Source organism: Zeus faber (assembly GCF_960531495.2).
Source record: "Zeus faber genome assembly, chromosome: 7".
NCBI classification, from domain to species: Eukaryota; Metazoa; Chordata; class Actinopteri; order Zeiformes; family Zeidae; genus Zeus; species Zeus faber.
Window position 1 is genome coordinate 5972075 of NC_137203.1, and position 19796 is coordinate 5991870.

The 19796-nt window shown below is 46.9% G+C and overlaps 1 protein-coding gene across 1 annotated transcript in view; it reads right to left on the reverse strand.

The window, feature by feature from the left end:
- Positions 1-269: 269 nt before the first annotated feature.
- Positions 270-19796, reverse strand: part of camsap1b (calmodulin regulated spectrin-associated protein 1b) — a 34085-nt gene continuing 14558 nt past the window's right edge. Inside the window, exons 4-19 of the mRNA XM_080004117.1 lie at positions 19321-19482; positions 18619-18699; positions 16289-16321; positions 13149-13290; positions 12628-12767; positions 11703-11799; positions 10859-11012; positions 9320-9405; positions 8916-9000; positions 4436-6698; positions 3839-3975; positions 3355-3572; positions 2849-2951; positions 2374-2486; positions 2007-2125; positions 270-1735 (exon numbers count right to left, since the gene is read on the reverse strand). Of these exons, the coding sequence (XP_079860243.1) occupies positions 1439-1735; positions 2007-2125; positions 2374-2486; positions 2849-2951; positions 3355-3572; positions 3839-3975; positions 4436-6698; positions 8916-9000; positions 9320-9405; positions 10859-11012; positions 11703-11799; positions 12628-12767; positions 13149-13290; positions 16289-16321; positions 18619-18699; positions 19321-19482 (4230 nt within the window). The 3' untranslated portion in view covers positions 270-1438. The remainder of the gene's footprint in view (positions 1736-2006; positions 2126-2373; positions 2487-2848; positions 2952-3354; positions 3573-3838; positions 3976-4435; positions 6699-8915; positions 9001-9319; positions 9406-10858; positions 11013-11702; positions 11800-12627; positions 12768-13148; positions 13291-16288; positions 16322-18618; positions 18700-19320; positions 19483-19796) is intronic.

The following is a 19796-nucleotide window of genomic DNA, read 5'->3' on the forward strand; positions in this document are numbered from 1 at the left end:
TGCAGGAATGTTCTTTAATGTTGGTAAATAACTGGGCCGCGGCCCGTCCCCCGCACGCCCATAACACACAGTAACCTGGAGTTGGATATATCAAATAGCGTCGTTCCGCCCGGTTACCTGGTTACTTCTCTAGACGGGGGGGGGGGGGGGGGGGGCGCTGACAAAAACACAGAGGGGGAGGTGATCGGAGGGAGGGGGGTCAGTCGTGGGGGGGGGGGGGTACATTACATGGACGAAGCCTTGGACACGTGTTCATGAGTGCACCTTTGTACAGGACAACTCGAGGAGTGTCCGGTGGAGACGGAAAACACAGCTAAGCTCTAGACGTCAGAGAGCCGCCGTCGGCTCTCGACCGCGTTAACGGTTAAAAAACAAAAAAAAACAAAAAAAAGAAAGTTATGAAGAGTACAAAATAAAAACAGTCATTTTTGTACCAAAGCCGTTCACCTGCCCCCCCCCCCCCCCCCCCTTCCTCGCCGGGGGCTTGCTCCCGCACGTCGCCGTCTTCTTGGTTTACAAGGACGTTTCTTGGCTGCACGTTGAGCCATACAAGACGGTCGGACAAAGAGACGATAGAACCACGATGCGGGAAAGGCCAACGGGAGTCGGGGGGGTGTTGAGGGGGGGGGGACCGGCGGAGCCCCCGGTGACAGGAGTAAGAAAGTCGTGAGCAGCAGGTTGGAGACCCCCCCCCCCCCCCCCCACCCCGGTGAGGCACCGTGGTCGTCAGGTCCCACCGTCTACGCCGGGTTTGTCGTCCTTTTCCGTTGTCGTTTTTCTTTGCTGCGGCGCCGGTAGGTCCGATAAGTCTAAAGGGAAGTACAGGGGTCCCGCAGCTCGGGTTCCTCAGAGATACGATAGAAACCCCCCTTGCCCCGCGCCCCACGCACACACACACACACGCACGCACGCACACACACACACGCACACGTCAGTCCAAAAGAGACGTTTTTGGGGCAGAGGAGGCAGATTGTGGTGCGGCAACGGACCTCTCAGCCACGACGGTGCCAAACCAATACGTACAAAAAAAAAAAAAGGAAGGATTCACAAGCGAGAGCGATGAAGAAACAAATGCCACATGCTTGATTCGCAGTCATGGTAAACTAAAACAAAACAATAAAGCGCGTCAGACGGAGAGAACCTGGACAGATCAACACAGACAGCACGGCGGTCCATTCAGACACGATTCCCTTTTTGGAAGCAGCCACTTTCATCCACACAAAACAAGCTTTTCCCCCCAGGCAGCGACGGACTTGATTCCCGCTACAAGACGGCCGCACGCCCCCCAGTGCAGCCCCCCTGCAGCGGAGCCTCCGGACCCCGGCAGCTGAAGCCGACGGTTTTGGGGGCCCCCGCGGGGGGGTGGGGGGGGACAAGCGAAATGGGAGCGGATGATTTTTTTTTTCCTGGGGGGCGATCTCCGTCGCCGGACGTCCGGCTACTTCCCGCTCTTCTTTGGCGCCGCGGCCCGCTTGGCCTGCCACAGGTGGTTGTGGATGGTCAGCGCGTCCACGCTGACCGACACCGTCTTGGCGGGGATGGCGGTGAACTGCTTGCGGTCCGAGCTGTACTTGTACAGTTTGTCGATCATCTTCTTGCTGATGCTCTTGGGGCCGGTGCCCGTCAGCTTGTGGATCTCCTCCGTGTCGGGGAGGTAGACGTAGATCGCCCGGAACTGGCAGCCGCCGTCGCGGAACAGGATCATCAGGTGGTTGCACTCGCACCTCTCCAGCTCCTGGTGAGGGAAGGGGGGAGTCAGGCAGGAGGCAGGAGCTCGCGGTTCCATTTCGATATTGATTAAATCAAATATTGAGCAGATGCCTCATAACGCCACGATATATCGATGTGTTGCACAAAATGAGAATTGCTACCAACTTTTCAATATTCCATCTGATGTGCATGACAAAAAATATTCCGGGGAACACGTCCAATAGAGAAATGATAGATTTGATATAAATTCCTCTGAGTTGATTCCAAACCGCGGCCCAGTCCGGCAGCAAACCCACCTCCAGGATCTGGTTCTTCTGAGGCTCGTTGACCTTGCCAGCCAGGCAGCAGTGGGCGATGGCGTTGTGGATAATGGGCTTGTTGGACTTGGCGCTGGGTTCTTTGAACAGCTTGGGACCTATTGAAAAAAAAAAAAGTCAACCAATTAAACCAATTAAAAGTGCAACGTATCAAGGAGGGAATTGAAATCAATGCAGCATTTCACCAAATTGAGGTAGAATTATAGCCAAAGATAAGTGCTTTTCATTCAATTATATTACAACTCGCAATGTAAAATACTATTCTTCAAAAGTTGCAGGCATTAGTATTTCTCAGCATGACTGGAAAGTAAAAATGAAGATTTTGATTTCTGTCCTCTCCACCCACCAGTGTATTCAGCCATGGACGTGATGGAGGAGGCAGTGGAGCCGTTGTCCCAGTCTCGCTCAGCGATGCGACTGGGGTTACGACTGCCGGGGAACGACTCCACCGAGTCGCAGCTGGAAAACAAACGACGAGGGGAGGGAACCCGGCTTTACACCACGGGAAAATAAAATGAATAGAGGGGGAAAAATAAAGAGATAAAGGCAGCGGGGGCCAACGCAGTGTTCTATTGGTTTATCACAGGAGCATGGATGCATTTTTCAAAGTTTTAAAGAGAAAAGATTGGATTAAATTGTTAAGTTTTTCCCAATGATTTAGCAGCCCACTAGGGGGCGACGCCACACCACGAAGGGGCCACGCCACCAGGGGGCCACGGCCCATAGACTGAAAATTGCCAATATAGTGTACAGTATGTTACACAGTTGAAAATACTCTTCAAGAGTAAAACGTTTCTTGCGGGGCCTTGTGAGCAGCTTACCGCTGGGATCCAGCCCCTCCAGAGTTGACGCTGTCAGCCTCGTTGGTGGCGGCGGAGGCCAGAGACAGACTGGAGCCCGACTGGGTGCTGCTCAAGGTGTCTGCTACGGAAAAGCAGAGGATAAAACATCAGTACATTCTATTTGGCTCTTTTTTGGACGTATGTATGAGAAACACTTTAAATGCAAGGTAAAATAATCCCTGAATTCAGTGTACAACAAAAAAATAAAAATAATAAAATAAAAACGTGTAATTTTGTTGTTACTGAAAATGTGATAAATACCTTCGACTAGCCGTCTCATGTTGGCTGTATAAGCTGTATAAAGACCGGGGAAATGTTCAACACTCAAAACTCCTTGATCCATTCAATTCCATGACACTGCCTGGAACTGAATTCTCAATATTCACTGACTATCCAGAAATGTCATGACCCTTGGTAACCCTGCACACAGTCAGCAGCCGAAAAGCCGATGGCTTTAAAAACAAACATTTTGTGTGTGTTCTTACGCATGGAGGAGGGGCACTTGGAGTAGTTGTCGCTGGAGGACTCCTCCCTGAAGACGGGCTTGGCTCGGTGCTTCTGCTTGGGCTTGGGCGTCTTGGGCTTGGCCAGGCCTTGCTCCTCGAATATCTCCTGCTGCTTCCTCCGCAGGTAGTCCTGCTTGATCAGCTCCCGCCGGGTCTTCTCCTCCTCCTTGCGCACGCGGTCTTCCTCGGCCTTGCGTCTGGCGGAAGACGATTCCACAAAATGAGTCTCCCCAGATCTTAATAGACGGGAGTTCTTAATAGACGGGAGCAAAATCTGGAAAGATCCTCTCGGTGGAGGGCAAAGCAATTTAAATTGAATGAAATAGGCCTTGTTCCTCTTTAAAGAGCAACAACAAAAAAAATAGGAACACCAATTTCTACCTTTTATATATCAGTTATTTTTCCAAAGTGAAGAGACGGAACAACATGCATTATGGATAAAGTCGTAAAGCAGGACCGTCACCTCGCTTCGTCCCGTTTTTGCTCCGACTCCACCTCTAGCTGCTGTTTGCGGAGTCGAGCCTCCTCCGCCTTCTTCTGCTGCTTCAGGAGGAAGGCTGCCCTCTTCTTCGCCAGCTCGTCCTCCGCCTTCTGCTCATCCTACACACATTATATTGGAGGAGGACGGGTGATACCATTTTTTATTTTTTCTTCCCAGTTACTCCAATACTAATGAGGGGAACCTGCACCTGGCATATATATTTATTTAGAATTATATAAATATTCAATCTGCAAAACTGAATTCTTTGTTGCTCACTTCGGTTGCTCTCAAGTTTTAAGAACCCAAGAATGCATTGCCAACTCGACAACCCCACGTGTCGGGTCAAAAACTACCCGGCCAAATGTTTTATTTATTTATATGAGCTTCTACACATTATTTAATTAATATTGAATCAAAAGAATTGAGAAGAACACAATTATGGAATTTCTGTAATTTTAGATGATTAAAAAACAAAACATGAAAACACATCAGGTCATTTTTAACAGTCTATCACACACTTCACATGAAATCACCAATGCCATGAACTTAAAAACATTATTCTTTTTTTCATGATGGTACCTTAAAGAAGAAGCCCAAGACCGACTTCTGCTCTCCATCTCCACCGTCTGTGGTGCTGTCCTGGTCCCCCTCCTCTTCATCGGTCTTCAGGTCCGACAGGTCCACCTCGATCAGGTGCGCTTTGCCGCGCTGTGCGTCCTCACAGGGCACGTTTTCTTTCCCCGACCCGTCTGACGAGTTGAGCTCAGACTCCCTGGGAGTGCTGGACACAGACTCGTCGAAAGACACTTCCGGACTCATCACGGTCGCCGGGTCTACTCGTGTCGGTAGGCGCAGGTTGGCTTCGTCCTGAAGCCTGAAGGTGGCGCTGCGGTGGTGGCCGGAGCCCGGCTTGTCGATTGCCTCTCTTGTTGTGGGGGTTCTCGGGTGGGGGGCCTCCGGCTGCTCGGCCCTGGGGGACCGGCCCCCGATGAGCTGCCTCGGGCTGGGGAGAGTGTCTACGCTCTGGTTGGGGGTGAGCGCCTTTGAGCCCTGCCGGCTTTGCTCCTTGGCGATCTTGAGATCCGAGGGTTTGGTTCTGGAGCCTCGAGCCGAGGACAGTTTGGGGGGTTTTCTGATGGGGGCAGCGCCTGCGGCAGAAAAGGGCTCCACAAAGTGAATGGCGGCACGGAACTTGGCGTCACTGATCTTGTCAGTGGAGGATGGAGGCGGTGGGGCCGCGCCAGGCGGGGACGTTACATTCTGTTTCATCAGCAGCTCCTGCTGGAGCGAGAGCTGCATCATCTGCTGCTGGATGCTGCCGATAGCATCGTTCAGCAGCTCGATGGAGCGGTTGCATTCATTGAGGTCCAACTCTTCATCCATGTAGAAGCTTCCGTTGCCGCTCTTCTTCTCTGGGTCTAAGGCACCTGGTGGAGGGGCTGCCTCCACTTTCTCAGCCCTCAGAGCGTCAACGCACATGTCGTCCTTGGATGCTGCCTGTTTCTCCCCGTTCATTTCCTCTTTGGAGTAGTCCGCTTTGAGCGGGTTGGGCAGCGTGTCGCTTTTGCCGCTGCCCTTTTTGACGATGTGCAAAAACGCTGCCTTGCCAAGTTTCTGCCTCTGCCGGGCCGACAGCACCTCCATCTTCTTCTTCTGGTGCTCGATGGCGCGACGCTTCTCCTCCAGCTGCATGTGGAGCTGGACCAGCTCCGAGGCCAGCACGTTAGCACCACCTCCGTTGCCGTCGCGAGTACCCCCCGCCAGCGGAGAGGAGGGGCTCTGGTCCCGTTTGAGCCTCCAGGAGGAAGAAAGAGGCCCGCTGCACTCTGACCCATCCGGGGTAGTCCTCTGGGAGCTGGAGGCACTGGAGCGCAGGTCATGGTTGCTGCCGAAGCGTTGCTGCTGGGCTTTTCGCTCGGCGAAGGAGGTCATTCGCACACTGCCACTGGCTATGCTGCTGGCCTGGGAGTGGGTGCTGAGGCAGGGGCTGGAGCGCCCGCTGCCACCATTCACCTCTTTGTCTTTGTCCCCATGCTCCTTCACATTCATGTCTTCCCGGAGCTTGGCTGATTCTTCCTCCTCATCGACCTCAAAGGGCTTTCTGTGCCAGTCCTTGGTGGTGATGGCCTCATCAAGATCCTCCTCTTCTTCATCCACCTCCTCGAGGTCGGCATCCAGGCCTTGGCCGGGCCTTTGCTCCTCCGAGTCCGAGTGCAGAAAGAAGCCCCCGGCGGGCTCCACACTGCTGCTGAGGGGTCTCTGTGTTCCCTGGGGGGGCTCCACTGGCAGCTCACGCTCCTCATTGGGGGAGGGGGCGAAGGTCCTGCTCAGGCTGGAGGGGGCTTTTCTCCTAACAGCAGCTGAGGGACCATCCCCTCGACGTAGAGAGCCCCTGCCTGAGGACCGCGGTCTCTCACCGCTCTCCTCCTCCTTGTTTAGGCATACAGACTTTTCTTTGGCCGGTTTCAGCACGGCAGGCATCAGTGGTTCTAGGTAAAAGCTATCTGTGGCGGGTTTAGACTCAGCGGCCAGCGTGGGTCCAACCGCAGCATCAACCCTTTTCGGCACCGTGGAGCAGTCGGTCCTGTTCACTGCCAGCAGACTTTCTTCCTCGTCCTCCATGCCAGCGTTAGCCAGAAGGCCGTTGCCATTGACTCTGCGCGGCATAGCCTGCAGGGGCTGATGGCCTAGGGTCTGGTGCTTTGGAGTGACGTTGACTACATTGGAGGCCAGGCTGTCCTTGCTGATAGATCGGGCCAAGCTCACACTGTCGCCAGAGGCCATGTCTGCATCGCAGTCGGTGGCTGAGTGGAACATGTAGGGGTTCAATGTCGACATTGGTCTGCACAGACGAGAAAAAGGAGGGACATGTTCAACTGATGTGCAACATCCAACTTGAGTATCAATACACCTTCTTCCCATTTTTCATTTCTATACTTTAAACCTCAGAGGGTAGAATCACCAATGCAACTTGATTGGTATCAACGCCAAAGCTTTAGAAAGCGAAACCATAGAATGACACTGCACCACTTTGGCCGCAGTCACTCCATTCTCAAAAAGCCCGGCCTGGACCTGGATGACCTCACCGACTACCGGCTGATCTCCAACTTCCATTTCTCAGTAGGATCCTGGAAAATAGCAGTTTCCACCCAATTCAATCAACAGATGTCCAACCATGAGCTCTATGAACCACTTAAATGTGGCTTCAGAGCTCACCACAGCACTGAGACCGCCCTCATCAAAATCACTAATTACCTCCTCATCCCAGGAGTTTCTGCCCACATCAGTATCCTTATTCTCCTGGACCTCTCCGCAGCCTTTAACACTGTTTCCCATAGAGTGCCATCCTCCGCAACTGCTTAACCAGTGCAGCTCTCTCCTGGTTCTGGTCATCTCTCTCCAACAGGAAACAGTTCGTAACCATCAGATACTCCAGTTACACCCCGGCCCCAGTCAACCAAGGCGTGCCCGATGGCTCTGTGCTTGGGCCCCTCCTTTTCACCATCTACATGTTCCCTCTTGGCCAGATTATCCATCACCACGGACTAAGCTTAGACTGCTATGCAGATGACCCCAAACTGTATCTCAGCATTATACTAATCCACTTGCCTCCCCCATAGTCCCTTTATCCACTGCCTGCACAACATAAAAACTGGATGTCATCTAATCTACTGAAGCTAAATAGTAACAAAACTGAGCTCATGGTTGTGTCTTCCAAGGCACTGCTCAGTAAGTTTGGAGATTCTCCTTGACGTTGCTGCTTCATCTGCCCATCCCCAGAAGTCCACAACCTGGGTGTCATTCTGGACTGCACCCTCTCATTTTAAAAAATCCATACAATATATAATCCATACAAATCCATCACCAACTCCGCTTTCTACGACCTCACAAACATCTCCAGACTCAAGCCATCACTCTCAGACTCTGTGGTTGAGACCCTATCCATGCTTTCATCCCCTCCCGTCTGGATTGTTGCAATGGAGTTCTGTTCGGGATAAAAGGGCAAAGGCCTGGACAGGCTCCAGTATATGCAGAACTCGGCTGCCAGGGTTCTCAGCCACACCAAGCACTGGCAGCACATATCCCCCACCCTCATCCACCTTCACTGGCTCCTGGTCAAGTCCCGTGTCTCAAATAAAACCCCCCTCACCTATAAATCACTCCATGCCCCATGTACCTATCAGACCTCTATCCCCCCTGCCAGAATCGCTCACCAACCCCAACACCAGCATGCAGAGTTTTGGGGACAGAGCCTTTCCTGTGGCGGCCCCCACTTTTTGGAAATCTCTACCGGCAGAGATCCAAAATACCGTATCCAGTGACACCTTCAAAAAAAAAAAAAAATTATGAAAACCTACCTGTTCACTAAGGCCTATGGTCTTGGTTAATGTTGTCACCCGACAACATTGCTACTATTATTTTCTGCTCTTGTGTAATTTGTTTAGTCAACCTCCATATGTGTAAAGCATCCTTGGGTCTATTGAAAGGCACTACAGAAATAAGATAAGATAACCCTCTATTTGTCCCACAACAGGGAAATTTTCAGTGCAAGCCATTATTATTAATAATGGACAGCAATGAGATTGAAATGGATGAAAAGCTGTTACATTGGCTAAAGACCAAACGACTCTAACTTTGATATATATATATTTTTTTTCCTTAATTTGAAATGTTATTCCCCTATTAAGGATGGGTGAACATTTTATTTCGCCTTTATTTCTTATGAATCTTGACTTACAATGTATGTTTTGGGATCTAAAGACAAGCACAACCTTTCTGAATAAGCAAATGTATTTTACTATATTATCTTTGTATTATTTTGAATGTATATTTTTGAATGCACATGGAAAAGGGAATCTTCTACAGTCATCAATTTGTTTCCCTTCAAACTTGCAAAAATATGAAGACCGTCTCGAACCGTGAACCCTGTACCGTGTATAACACCAAACGGTGAGCCGAGTGAATCGTTTCACCCTCTTGATGACCCACTACAACAAAGTGAGCAGCTACATCCTGTACAGAGGACAGTGTTTTTCAACATTGCACGGTGTCTGGTTACCTCTGCCTCTTGTCGGGCCAGGCGATGACAGATCCTCGAGGCTGTCCCTCCACCTGAGTCAGGGAGTTGGATCGGTTTCTCAGGCCTAACCAGAAACACAATGGAAGGAATTTAGAAGCCAACCACAACATACCTGCTACCCACTGGTCGTTATTTTCTAATCTAACCTTTAGCTGAGCATTGAGCACACACATGCCCTGCAATAGCAACGCCCTGGTGAGACACCAGGAAGAAAGATTCAGATTTCTGATTTGAACACCTTGAAAGTGAGAGCTAAGTACAAGGATGTTCTTGGATTTCTCTCTACGGGTTATTATTGAGGTAAGTATAGAGTGAGTTGGTTCAGCTAGAACAGGTGTGCCTGTGATAAGTATGTATGAAGACATTTCAAGACAGGTCCTTACCGGTCGCTTCCTCCCCGTGCTGCTTCTGCTGCCTCTGTCTCAGCGGCAGGAGCGGATGTGACGGACTGAAAGACGGACCCCCTTTACTGGAAACCACAAAGACCACAAGTCACTCAGTGTTTTCATTCATCCTCTTGTTGTGGAATGGTCTTCCGATGATATCGCCAAATCGAGACACATGGTTTTGTAGAATGACGTGCTGATTGTAAGACGTGTTTTCTCACAATAAATATCTCAGAGTTTTATCTGGGATAATGAGGGGGTTTTAGACTTGGTATCATAAATAAAATTTCCATATATTTTAATGTAATGAGCCGCAGTTTTATAGGATTGAATTCATGGGTAAATACAATCATACATATACTGTAGGTCTACCAGCTGGTAAACAGTCAGGATTTACTCGTTATCAACAAATTATTAGTACAGTCATTTAAAGAGGTTTGCAATTATTATTATTGTAAAATTCACAATCGTCTTCAAACCAGCCCATACAAGCTTAGGGTAAAAGTTGGACCTTAAATAAGTAATTTTCAATCAAGTTAAAACAATATATTTCAACGCAACTGGATTCAACTCAGAGCCACAACTCATTGTAAGCAGATATCTCCCACCACCCCCCTCCCCGAACAGCCACTCATGGGACAGACACATGCACATACAGGAAGAAATGCAACAACCCTGTGCACCATTACATTCAGAGACCAGAAAGACAAGAGGTTAAAAAAATAGTGAAGAGCCAAGAAGATGAGACATTAGGACAGGGCGATATGTCGATATAATATGAATTTCATGATATTAGACTAGATATCGTCTGGGATTCTTTGGTTATCCTCAGACTTAGACGTTAGACTTTATTGTCCCCAAAGGAAAATTCATATATTATTTTGATATAGTTAAATGTTGTCTTTAAGGCTGCATTACATCAAAGCAATGCAATTATCTGAACTTTGTAGACTGTCCTAGTTGTTCTAATAAATGTCTCTAACTGCTTGGTCATAAGAACCAGATTTCTAATAACCAAATATTCCTTGTGTGAAAATGTCAAATTTATCAATACTGTGGTATCAGAAAAAAATATTGTGATTTTTTGATTGGTCAATATCGCCCAGCCCTACTAGACACGAGGATAGATGAAACCATGCTTAAGGGGTGCTTCAATGTCTCAACATTAAAAAAATAACAATAATAATAATAAAAAAATAACACTTGAAATGGTAATATGGATACTTTGTTTGGAAGTTATGCAAACATTCTAAACCTAAATTAAATACCACCAGTCTGAAATAAATTTCAATATTTATTTTTTGTATTAGATTAGATTGTTCTGGTACCCATTCTTATGCATAAAACATCAATCAATATAGAATTGCATCATCAGCCGTCTTATCAATGTGGGATTGAATCGAATCTTGACCCTTTGCCTCTAGTCATGAGATACCCAACACTTGTCAAACCTGTAAGCAGGAGTTTGAAAGCGAAATGAACAGTGTAGCAGAGCAGCATGTGACAGAATGAGGAGGACAGTGAGAGCAGACTTACAGAGCGTCAGAGTCTTCAGGATGCAGGAAGTACCTGTTGCAGACTTCGGGGCTCGGGGCCTCCGCCGCGCTGGGGCTGACCAGGAAGCTGCGCTTGGTGGCGTTGGAGATGGGCACGGAGGGGCGGGCGCTCTTGGGCTGAGCCATGGTTCGCGCTGGTGGGGGGAGAAACCGGTGGAAAACACAGGTCAGAAAATTCTGTGAACTCACAAATATATGTTGAACCCACAAATCTGTATTGAGATTTGTAAATGCAAAACATAAATGAAGCATAATTTATATGTGATTAAATAAATGCCTAAGGACACTTTTAAATAATTAATTGAGGTGTGGAACGATCTGCATTTCTTTTGCGTTTTGTAACGTAGATATGGGGCTGGGAGGAGGAAGTGTTTAGAGCGGATCCTGGAGTGGAGTGCGCCCTCACTGGGCGGACCGAGGATGCACCAAAAAGTAACAAGCTTGCGCGCGGTTACAGTCCCCAACATCGGAAAGTTCAGATATCATTATGAAGATTATGCTTTTAGGTTTTCTGCCATTTTATATCTGTGATGCCAGCAGGTTACACAACGTGGTCCATTTAACTTTGTCCACCATAGTAAGAGTTCACTCCACCACAGGATCCACTCCGTGCATCCATTCCCACACCCGCCCCTGCCCCACGACAAGATATGCGTGTCACAAACACAACCGGAACCGGAACCACACGTTTGTATTTGCCTTTTATTGTGCACTTTTATTAAATAAAGTAAAAATGTGTGGTTGTCAACCTTAAAATGAAGGCGATCACTGATCAGTGTGATAAAATATCTTTCCACACTATGAAGCATCAGACTGCTGCTTACCATCTTTGAACTCCTGGAGGTCTCTGGGCTGGACAAACTCAGGCTTGACCGTTTCAAACCACCAGAACAGCTCAGCGATGAACACCATCACGTTGTGCTGCAAAGAGAGACAAGCAGACAATCTTGTAGAAAGCTCAAATGTACAGGTACATCTCATAAAATTTGAATATCATGAAAAAGTTCAATATTTTTTGTCACTCATTTCAGGAAGTGAAACCCATGTATTATATAGATTCATTACACATAGAGTGAAATATTTCAAGCCTTTATTTCTTGAAATTTTGATGATTGTGGCTATGGATAATGAAAACCCCAAATTCAGTGTCTCAGAAAATTTGAATATTACATAAGATCAATAAAAAAAGGATATTTTAAAGAGAAATGTCAGGCTTCTGAAAAGTATGTTCATTTCAATGCACTTAATACTTGGTTGGGCTTGGGGAGTAGAGCGGCGGACGCACGGCCCTTTTATAGCAGCAGGTCACAGCTGATAGGCTGATGGGTAGATGCAAATTTTTTCAGCAGGGAACACCAATAACCCAATAAGGACGAAGATAGAGGGCTTCACCTATGATCATATAACTTGAATTAGAGCAAGCTAACTATGGATAGTAGTAGTAAGTATAGTAGTAAGGCTAGTTGTTCTAATCAATGCCTCTAGCTGCTTGGTCATAATATCCAATTTAATAATGATTGTTAAGTACCAATAGTCACCACCTCAATATTGTCCAATTATCAATATTGAGATATTCACCATGAAGTGTGCTTTACATCACCCAGCACTCAACCAGGCACAACTACCCTACGAACTCTCTTGTTTAGTAAAGACTATCATGTGTGTTGGTTCCTAACGACAAGTATGACAATGGGGATTTCATCAGAGTGTAAATTATAAATGCTTTGCACGTAAAAAAAAAAACCTTACCTTGAGTACCAGCGGCGAGTAGAGCACATCCTCTGTGGTCAGGTAGAAGCTCTTATTTAGGTACTCGTTGGCGAACTCTTTGAGCAGCTGGATGTTGTACAGGCTATCGGCAATGGAGGTCACCTCTTTCAGGCAGATGTCTGATCGGAGAGGCACAGATCAGCGAGTTCAGCTCAGGACATAACTCCTGTGACCCTGAGAGCTATAAATGTCACGGTGGTCTGGGGCCACAGGCCGCCTTTACGTACGTGGGACCGACCAAAATAGAATCACACGGGGATATCAAATTCAACGTGGAACGAAAAACGTTCCTCTGCTCTTTCACAAATGAGGAAAACTAAATATGAAACGATTAATGGGGTATTAATTGTGCATGAATATTAGAAGCCGATTGTGTTATTTCAGAAATAACAGTACACTTAGATCATAAAGGGATTTTGAGAGAGAGAGAGAGAGAGAAAGAGAGAGAGAGACAGACAGACAGACAGACAGACAGACAGACAGACGGACGGGGAGTGTACCCTCTAGCTTCATGAGCTCGGGACAGTAGTAGTGGACCACGGTGAGCAGTGCTGCCCCATCGCACACGTCCCTCATCAGATCCTCCAGGAGGGGGAAGCAGGGAAGCTGGCGGCCGGAGGCGGGCTCCCTGCGGTACCGCACCTGACCAACAGGGGGAAGAAAGGGAGGGAGGGAGGGAGAGTGCAGTGAAAAGGGAAGCCTCGCACTACCACCACACCGGAGTCACAAATATGCAATCTCTAGTGCAATAGAGACTGATTTCTAACCCAGCGAAAGTGTTTCTTATTTCTTTAAAGGACCGTATCGGTGTCAAATTTAGTTTTAACCTGTTTACTAGTCAACACACGAAATTTACTTCTACCCCTGACCGTTTTGCGGTTTATAGTTCGATTTAGTATCTATTTGCATGTTTTAGAAAATTCTAACAAAATGGTTAGAAACCTTCCTTATTACCGGGGAAACCGCTGACAACTATGTTAACGTTAATGTATTAGTCAAAGTAACTTACTAAGTATTTTACCGTATCTTTATGTTAATTACATCTGAAAAGGTGGAAGCAAAATTCAACAAAATGAAGCGGGTTTGGAGATCAATTCAAGGTAAGGTTCTCGCCATAATGTTAGAAATTTACAAAACCAGAAAAGTCACTATATTGAAAATCCAAAACATGAGCCATAAGCAGGAAAATTGTCAGGGTTAAAGTAAAAATATGTGTGCTGACTAGTAAAAGGGCATTAACTTGATTTCACACCGGTGTGGTCGTTTGCGGCGAGGATGTTTCACTCTCCTCAGTTTACGCTCAGGGTTCTCCCAAGTTGTGAGTTCCAAAGTGGTGCAGCGATGCCAGTCTCAGTATCAAATGATTGAAATTGCCTTTTGGACCGGTTTATTCGTGACTTTGTTTTCTTAAGCTCTCAGTCGCATGGTGCTCACCACCGTGGTTACACAGTTCAGGGAGAAGCCTGCAGCGGCCGTTCAATTGCTGAAAACATCGAGTGTTAGGGCAATGACATGGAAAAGGAAAAAAGAAAATGAACAGTCAGAGAGAGCGGAGTGTCCGCTGGACTTCCAGTGGAGCGGCCCAGTCAAACCAGGCCACTAGGACGAGCTGACTGGGAGGAACACTAGGGAGTCGCTGGCCCACTTCTGGGAATGTGCCTGTCTGTCATCCAGGATGCATGACTGTTTGATACATACTCTATATGCACCCAAACCAAAGGGGGAGAAGAGGAGAAAAAAATAATAATAAAACAAGTTTTGTCTTTGGACGTTGATAAAATATACAAAAGGGATGGGCATCTTTAATCTTAATCCCAGATGATTATTTATTGTGCTTTTCAATGGTTTCAATTTGACCTTTTAAATTCTACCTTTTACACATTATAGATGTGAGCATTTTCTGGCCAATCATTTTTTGGGGGGTTGAGAAAAAAAACAAACGTAAAGATTACTTTCGAAAAAAGGGAAACACACATTACAGTCCCACGTGTCTTAACTGTATTTTTAACCTGTTTTGAATAACAGTATTATCAAATGTTATTTAAAAATACCTTTTGAATTTTTACAATTGCTGGGGTACATTCAGGACGTGACCTTGGCTAAACCAGGTTGTCGGTAGGAGCAACTCAACTTCCTGTTTCTCGTCTCTAACATTAGTGTTAGCATATAGGCAGAAGATCTGATTTGTGGAAGTGCAAAAGGGTCAATTAAAATCCTGAAAACCCTGCTAAAATGCAACTTTGTCAGTTGAATGTATAAAGAAATTGGGGAACTTGCCCCATTGGACTCCAGTGAAGCACAGTTAGAAGCTGCAGCTGAGAAGCGTTGGCGTGAGGTTACCAACATTTTTTGACTACCGGAAAGAGATTAATCATGCCCATACCATGAGGAGTTATCACCTATCAACAGAAGTGCACCCTGCGGTCTGACAAGATTGATGCTTGTGTGCCATCCTTATACAGCCTGACAAAAATATCCAAAAACACCACAACACTTTCTACTCAGCCATAGAGAAGCTGGCCTAAGCTACTGCCTACCTCACAAAACACAGAAGCCACTACACAAAGGAAGCCGGCTAACTAGCTTCTCCAGCGAAGCGCACTCTATGTCAGACAGCCTTCATCTCTGTAAAGTGGCTTAAGAAAGGAAGCAGCGTACCGCTTCGGAGAGGTCCTCTGGCCCCAGCATGCAATGGGCCGGTACGTGCACGGCATCAGGCTGACATTTACAGAACACATCGAGCAGAAGGACAGAGAGAGAGAGACCAGAGGAGGGGTGACGCAGCAGATCAGTGAGAAGAGGCCAATAATGGGATTGCAAAAACAATAAAGAAGTAGAGGAGGCATGGATTTTCCTTTTGTTGTGATCGCCAAAAACAAAAGCCTGATTCATGGTTCTGGGTCGAAGCTTTGACTAAGGTTTCTACGGCACCTGCGTAGCCGATGTACACCTCCCAAAAAACGTGGTGCTTCCGGTGATTGGTCTGCGAACACTCAAACACTTTAATTGTGATAATGCCATGTGCAATAGCTTGATATTGGATGGCTGAGTTTATTTTATTTCCTTTTACTATACACACTTTAAACCTTAAACTTCTATTTCATCATTCCTTACTGTGCATTTATTTCAGCGTTGATTTAAACCGGACCTACATTAAGCTGAAAGTTTACATAGAATCAATGACGCAGAACCATGAATGCTCGTAACGCCGTGGTGATGGCAGCGCTTTGGCGCAGAAGTATATTTCAGGCTTAATACATGTGCACGCACGCATAAACTCAGTGCAGAAGACCATAGCCTGCCTTAGCTTGAAATGAAGAACTGCACACGCTGCGTACCAAAAAATAAAAAAATAAATCTTTCACCAAAACACAAAACTCAGGTCAACCTCACAGTGGTGCACCTTTGGGGCGTGAGGTAGAGAAAGGATAAACAAGGATAAAGAAACTATAAACAACGACAACAACAAAAAAATAAAACGGTCAGGTGTCTCCCCCTTGCGAACACACTGGCTACAAGCAGCACAGAATGAGCTTGGATGAGCCGTGATGGCGTGTGTGCACATTGACACAGGACTATGCGTGCGGGTGGCATGGGACGGGGGGGGGGGGGGGGTATGGGGGTCTAGCATCCAACTTACAGGGACTAGTTTCCAATACCATTTGGAAGGAGACTATCCAGATTGCAGGGACAAGAGAGACAGGGGGGAGGGGGGAGGGGTTCAGGTAAAGAATAGGGCAGAAAGGTCAATAGGTCAAAGGTCACAGACAGAAGCGTGGGTCAGCTTCCGGGTGGAGGCGGAGAGAAACCCGAGCAGGGTCACAAGTCCACGATGCCGTTTGGAAGGACTGTCCTATTCTCCCGTCAGATCTGCCGACCGGTCGGCCCTCACACCTCGTACACAATTCTTACGTATTCAAAATCTATACAGCGCTCGATCTTGACGAAGGGGAAAGAGCTGGAGGAGACTCCTGTTTCTTCTGTCACTTCTTCGTGTACATTGGGAGTGACTGCAGTCTTGTCTAATTGTGCTTATATGTGAATTTTTCAAGTTCAACTTTATTGTCATGTGTATTAAATATAATGAAATACCTGTGTGTTCTGGCTCTCTCTGCATTAACACAAAAAGCCCACCATCCCAAAACAACAAAAACACAACCTACATAGACTATGTTCACAGTGCAGAAAGAATTGTGTTTGAGTTGTCGTGTTGGTAATTTGGTACCAAACAATCAAGGGAAACTTCATTTGAAAAATAAAATAAAGAGATTTGGGTGGTCCGTCATCAAGTCTGACATTTCTCAATGTATCCGTCACTCAGTTGTCAACGGTGTGTTGGCCACCAGGGGCCGTTGGGTTGACTCTCTGTTTACGGAGCTCCGGCATTGACTTGAATGACTTCCGGCAGAGCAAACGGACCTAGCGTCCGTCAATTGTGTACGAGGCGTGAGCTGGAGATTATAACTGTGGCACAGAGCCCACAGAGCTGTACATAACAGGCGCGGGACGAGGAGGGGGAAGGTTATCGACAGAATAGAGTGCTGCGAGATGGGTGTTTTTAGAGGCCAAGCTGGAAGTCAGCATTGCCCTGGTTCCCTCAACCAAAAGAAAATGGGATTTTTCCATTGGATTTTGGATTATTGCAGAAAATAATCTCTGTGGCAAACAAAAGTTTGATAGGCGCACATTTGGCTCAACGAGATAATCGTCACAAATGAACATAAATTTGATTATTTTTGAAGCACAAATGCAATCGCTCCGGAGACGGACATGAACACGGTTCTCCGTACCCCCGATCGAGGAGAGTCTGCCCCGTTCCTCCAAATAAAACAAATATAAACAGTGTGGGGAATGGGGCACTACTCGTAGACTCTTTCAGATTATTTTCTGTGCAAAAACGCATGGTGAGGGGGTGATCGGGACACAATCTGCACCCTCGTCTCCTCGTGAGTGAGTGTGAGAGCCAGGCAGAGTGAGCTGGCCCCGCCCCCTCGTGTATATCTCCGGCGATGGAGCGGAAGAGTAGAGTTGTCTCTTCTGATAATAGCGTAAACGCTTCTTCGATGAATATGTTAATCTTAATTAGGGATGTAACAGTATACTGTTTTAAGGTATACCCTGTACCAAGCAAACACGGTCAGGTTCTAACCGTAAGCCTTTCCCTGTAATACCGTGCCCACGGAATAAATTTATGTTGCAAAATTGAAGATGTAAACTTTAACTCACCCTCACCTTAGCAGACGTGTTCCACAATACTTGTTTACAACGGCAGCGGCAGAACTGCTTTACGCCGATAGTTTACGACACGGTGCTTTACTTTACTTGCTCGCGCATGGCAGCGAGTGTAAACAAACATGGAGGAACGGGGCTTCGGGAAATGTTCATTGAATGGATTATTACAACATTTGGCCGTCTGCTACCTTGCGGCTCAACATAAGGTGAGGTGAATAAAGTTTACATCTTCAAAAAAAGTCTAATTTTGAGATATATATATCTCAAAATTACACTTTTTTGCAAAATTGACATCTCCTGTGAATTTGAGACCCGACAAGCACCTTCCTGTGCTGCGCCACGTCAGAGGTTTTACCATGTGTTTCTTTTTTTATTTATACTACTAATTAATTGAATATACATAAAACATAGATAGTTAAAGGGGAAATTAATACCATGAAATACCCTAAACTGCAGTATTTGGTTAATACCGCTGTATACGGTACGTGAAAATCTTTTAAGCTTGTGTGAACCACAGACCTTATTTCAGGCATTGAACCGAAAACCCGTTGACTTTCAGACAAGGGAACTAAAAGTGCAAAAATGCTAGCTAATTCCTGGGTTTAAGGACTCATTCCTGCAGCACTCTATTCACTTATAAAACAAACTACAAACTGGAAATATTTCACTGCCAGGTCATCCATCTTGGCTCAGGCTTTGCAGTGTCCTGTGAAAGCCTCGGAGCACCGCAAGCTTTACCTTCTGGTGGCTGGGCGACTCCAGCGGGTGCTGCTTGACTTTGTGTTCCCGCTCCGTGAGCTCCCTCATCTTCATGTTCACCTGAAGGGAGGAAGGCATCGTTGAATATACACGAGGGCGTTTTTAGGGTTTTTTCTGAAGAGACACCAGACTTAAACATTTCCCTCTGCAGAGGGCGCTAGGCCGTGCACAAAGAAACAGTTCGGTTTACAGACAACAAATGTGTGAGACGCTGCGGCGAATAATAGACAAACTGTGTCAGGGTCGCCCCATGCCTCGGGTTTTACACACCATTGACAAGACGGATGTAATTCGAGCCGACATGTTACTGACTCGCCAGCGTGTGTGTGTGTGTGTGTGTGTGTGTGTGTGTGTGTGTGTGTGTGTGTGTGTGTGTGTGTGTGTGTGTGTGTGTGTGTGTGTGTGTGTCTACTCAAATCAGATTGTCGGTTGAGCCATACAGCCCCAAGTGACACTGCTGCCTTCCACAAATCCACTACACTTTTTGTGTAAAATGTCCTTGGGTTGCATGAAAGACGCAGATACATTTAAAGTTATCATCATTATTTAATCATTTCATCATTATTATATCATCATAATTATATATTATTATCATCATCAACATTATATCTGTTGGTGAGTGAGTGAGCAGATGCATGGCAGCCTACGCAGCGTAGCACGTGTCCCGGTGCGCGCAGAGACCTTGTTGATCCAAAAGACCATGGCGTCCTCCAGGTCGAAGGGCAGCTCCTTGGAGGCACTGAAGGTGGAGAAGCGCTTGACGGAGGCCACCACCTTCTCGATGCTGATCATCTCCACCGTGTAGGCCATCATAAGGGCATCGATCATGGGCATGTGAGCGCTCTGGGGGTGGAGGAAAGAGAACAGGAGAGTTGGGTTTCTGCTGCAGAGTGTTTATGTAAAGAAGAAGTGTCGGACTGTGATTGATAATTGATTTAACTCCAACAGATGCAAACAGAGCGGGTGAAATCGCACAACGGTAAATTACCTTGCGTGACTTCATTTTAAGCTGTTTCACACAGCACAATGGCCGTCTAGTCTCAGACAGGCTTAGGCCCACTCTCAGCATTCTAATGCTATCAAATGGCGATGACGCCGATGCCCAGCAGGCAAAGAATTTTCTCCCCAACGCTGGGGACAAAATATTGCTTTCGGTT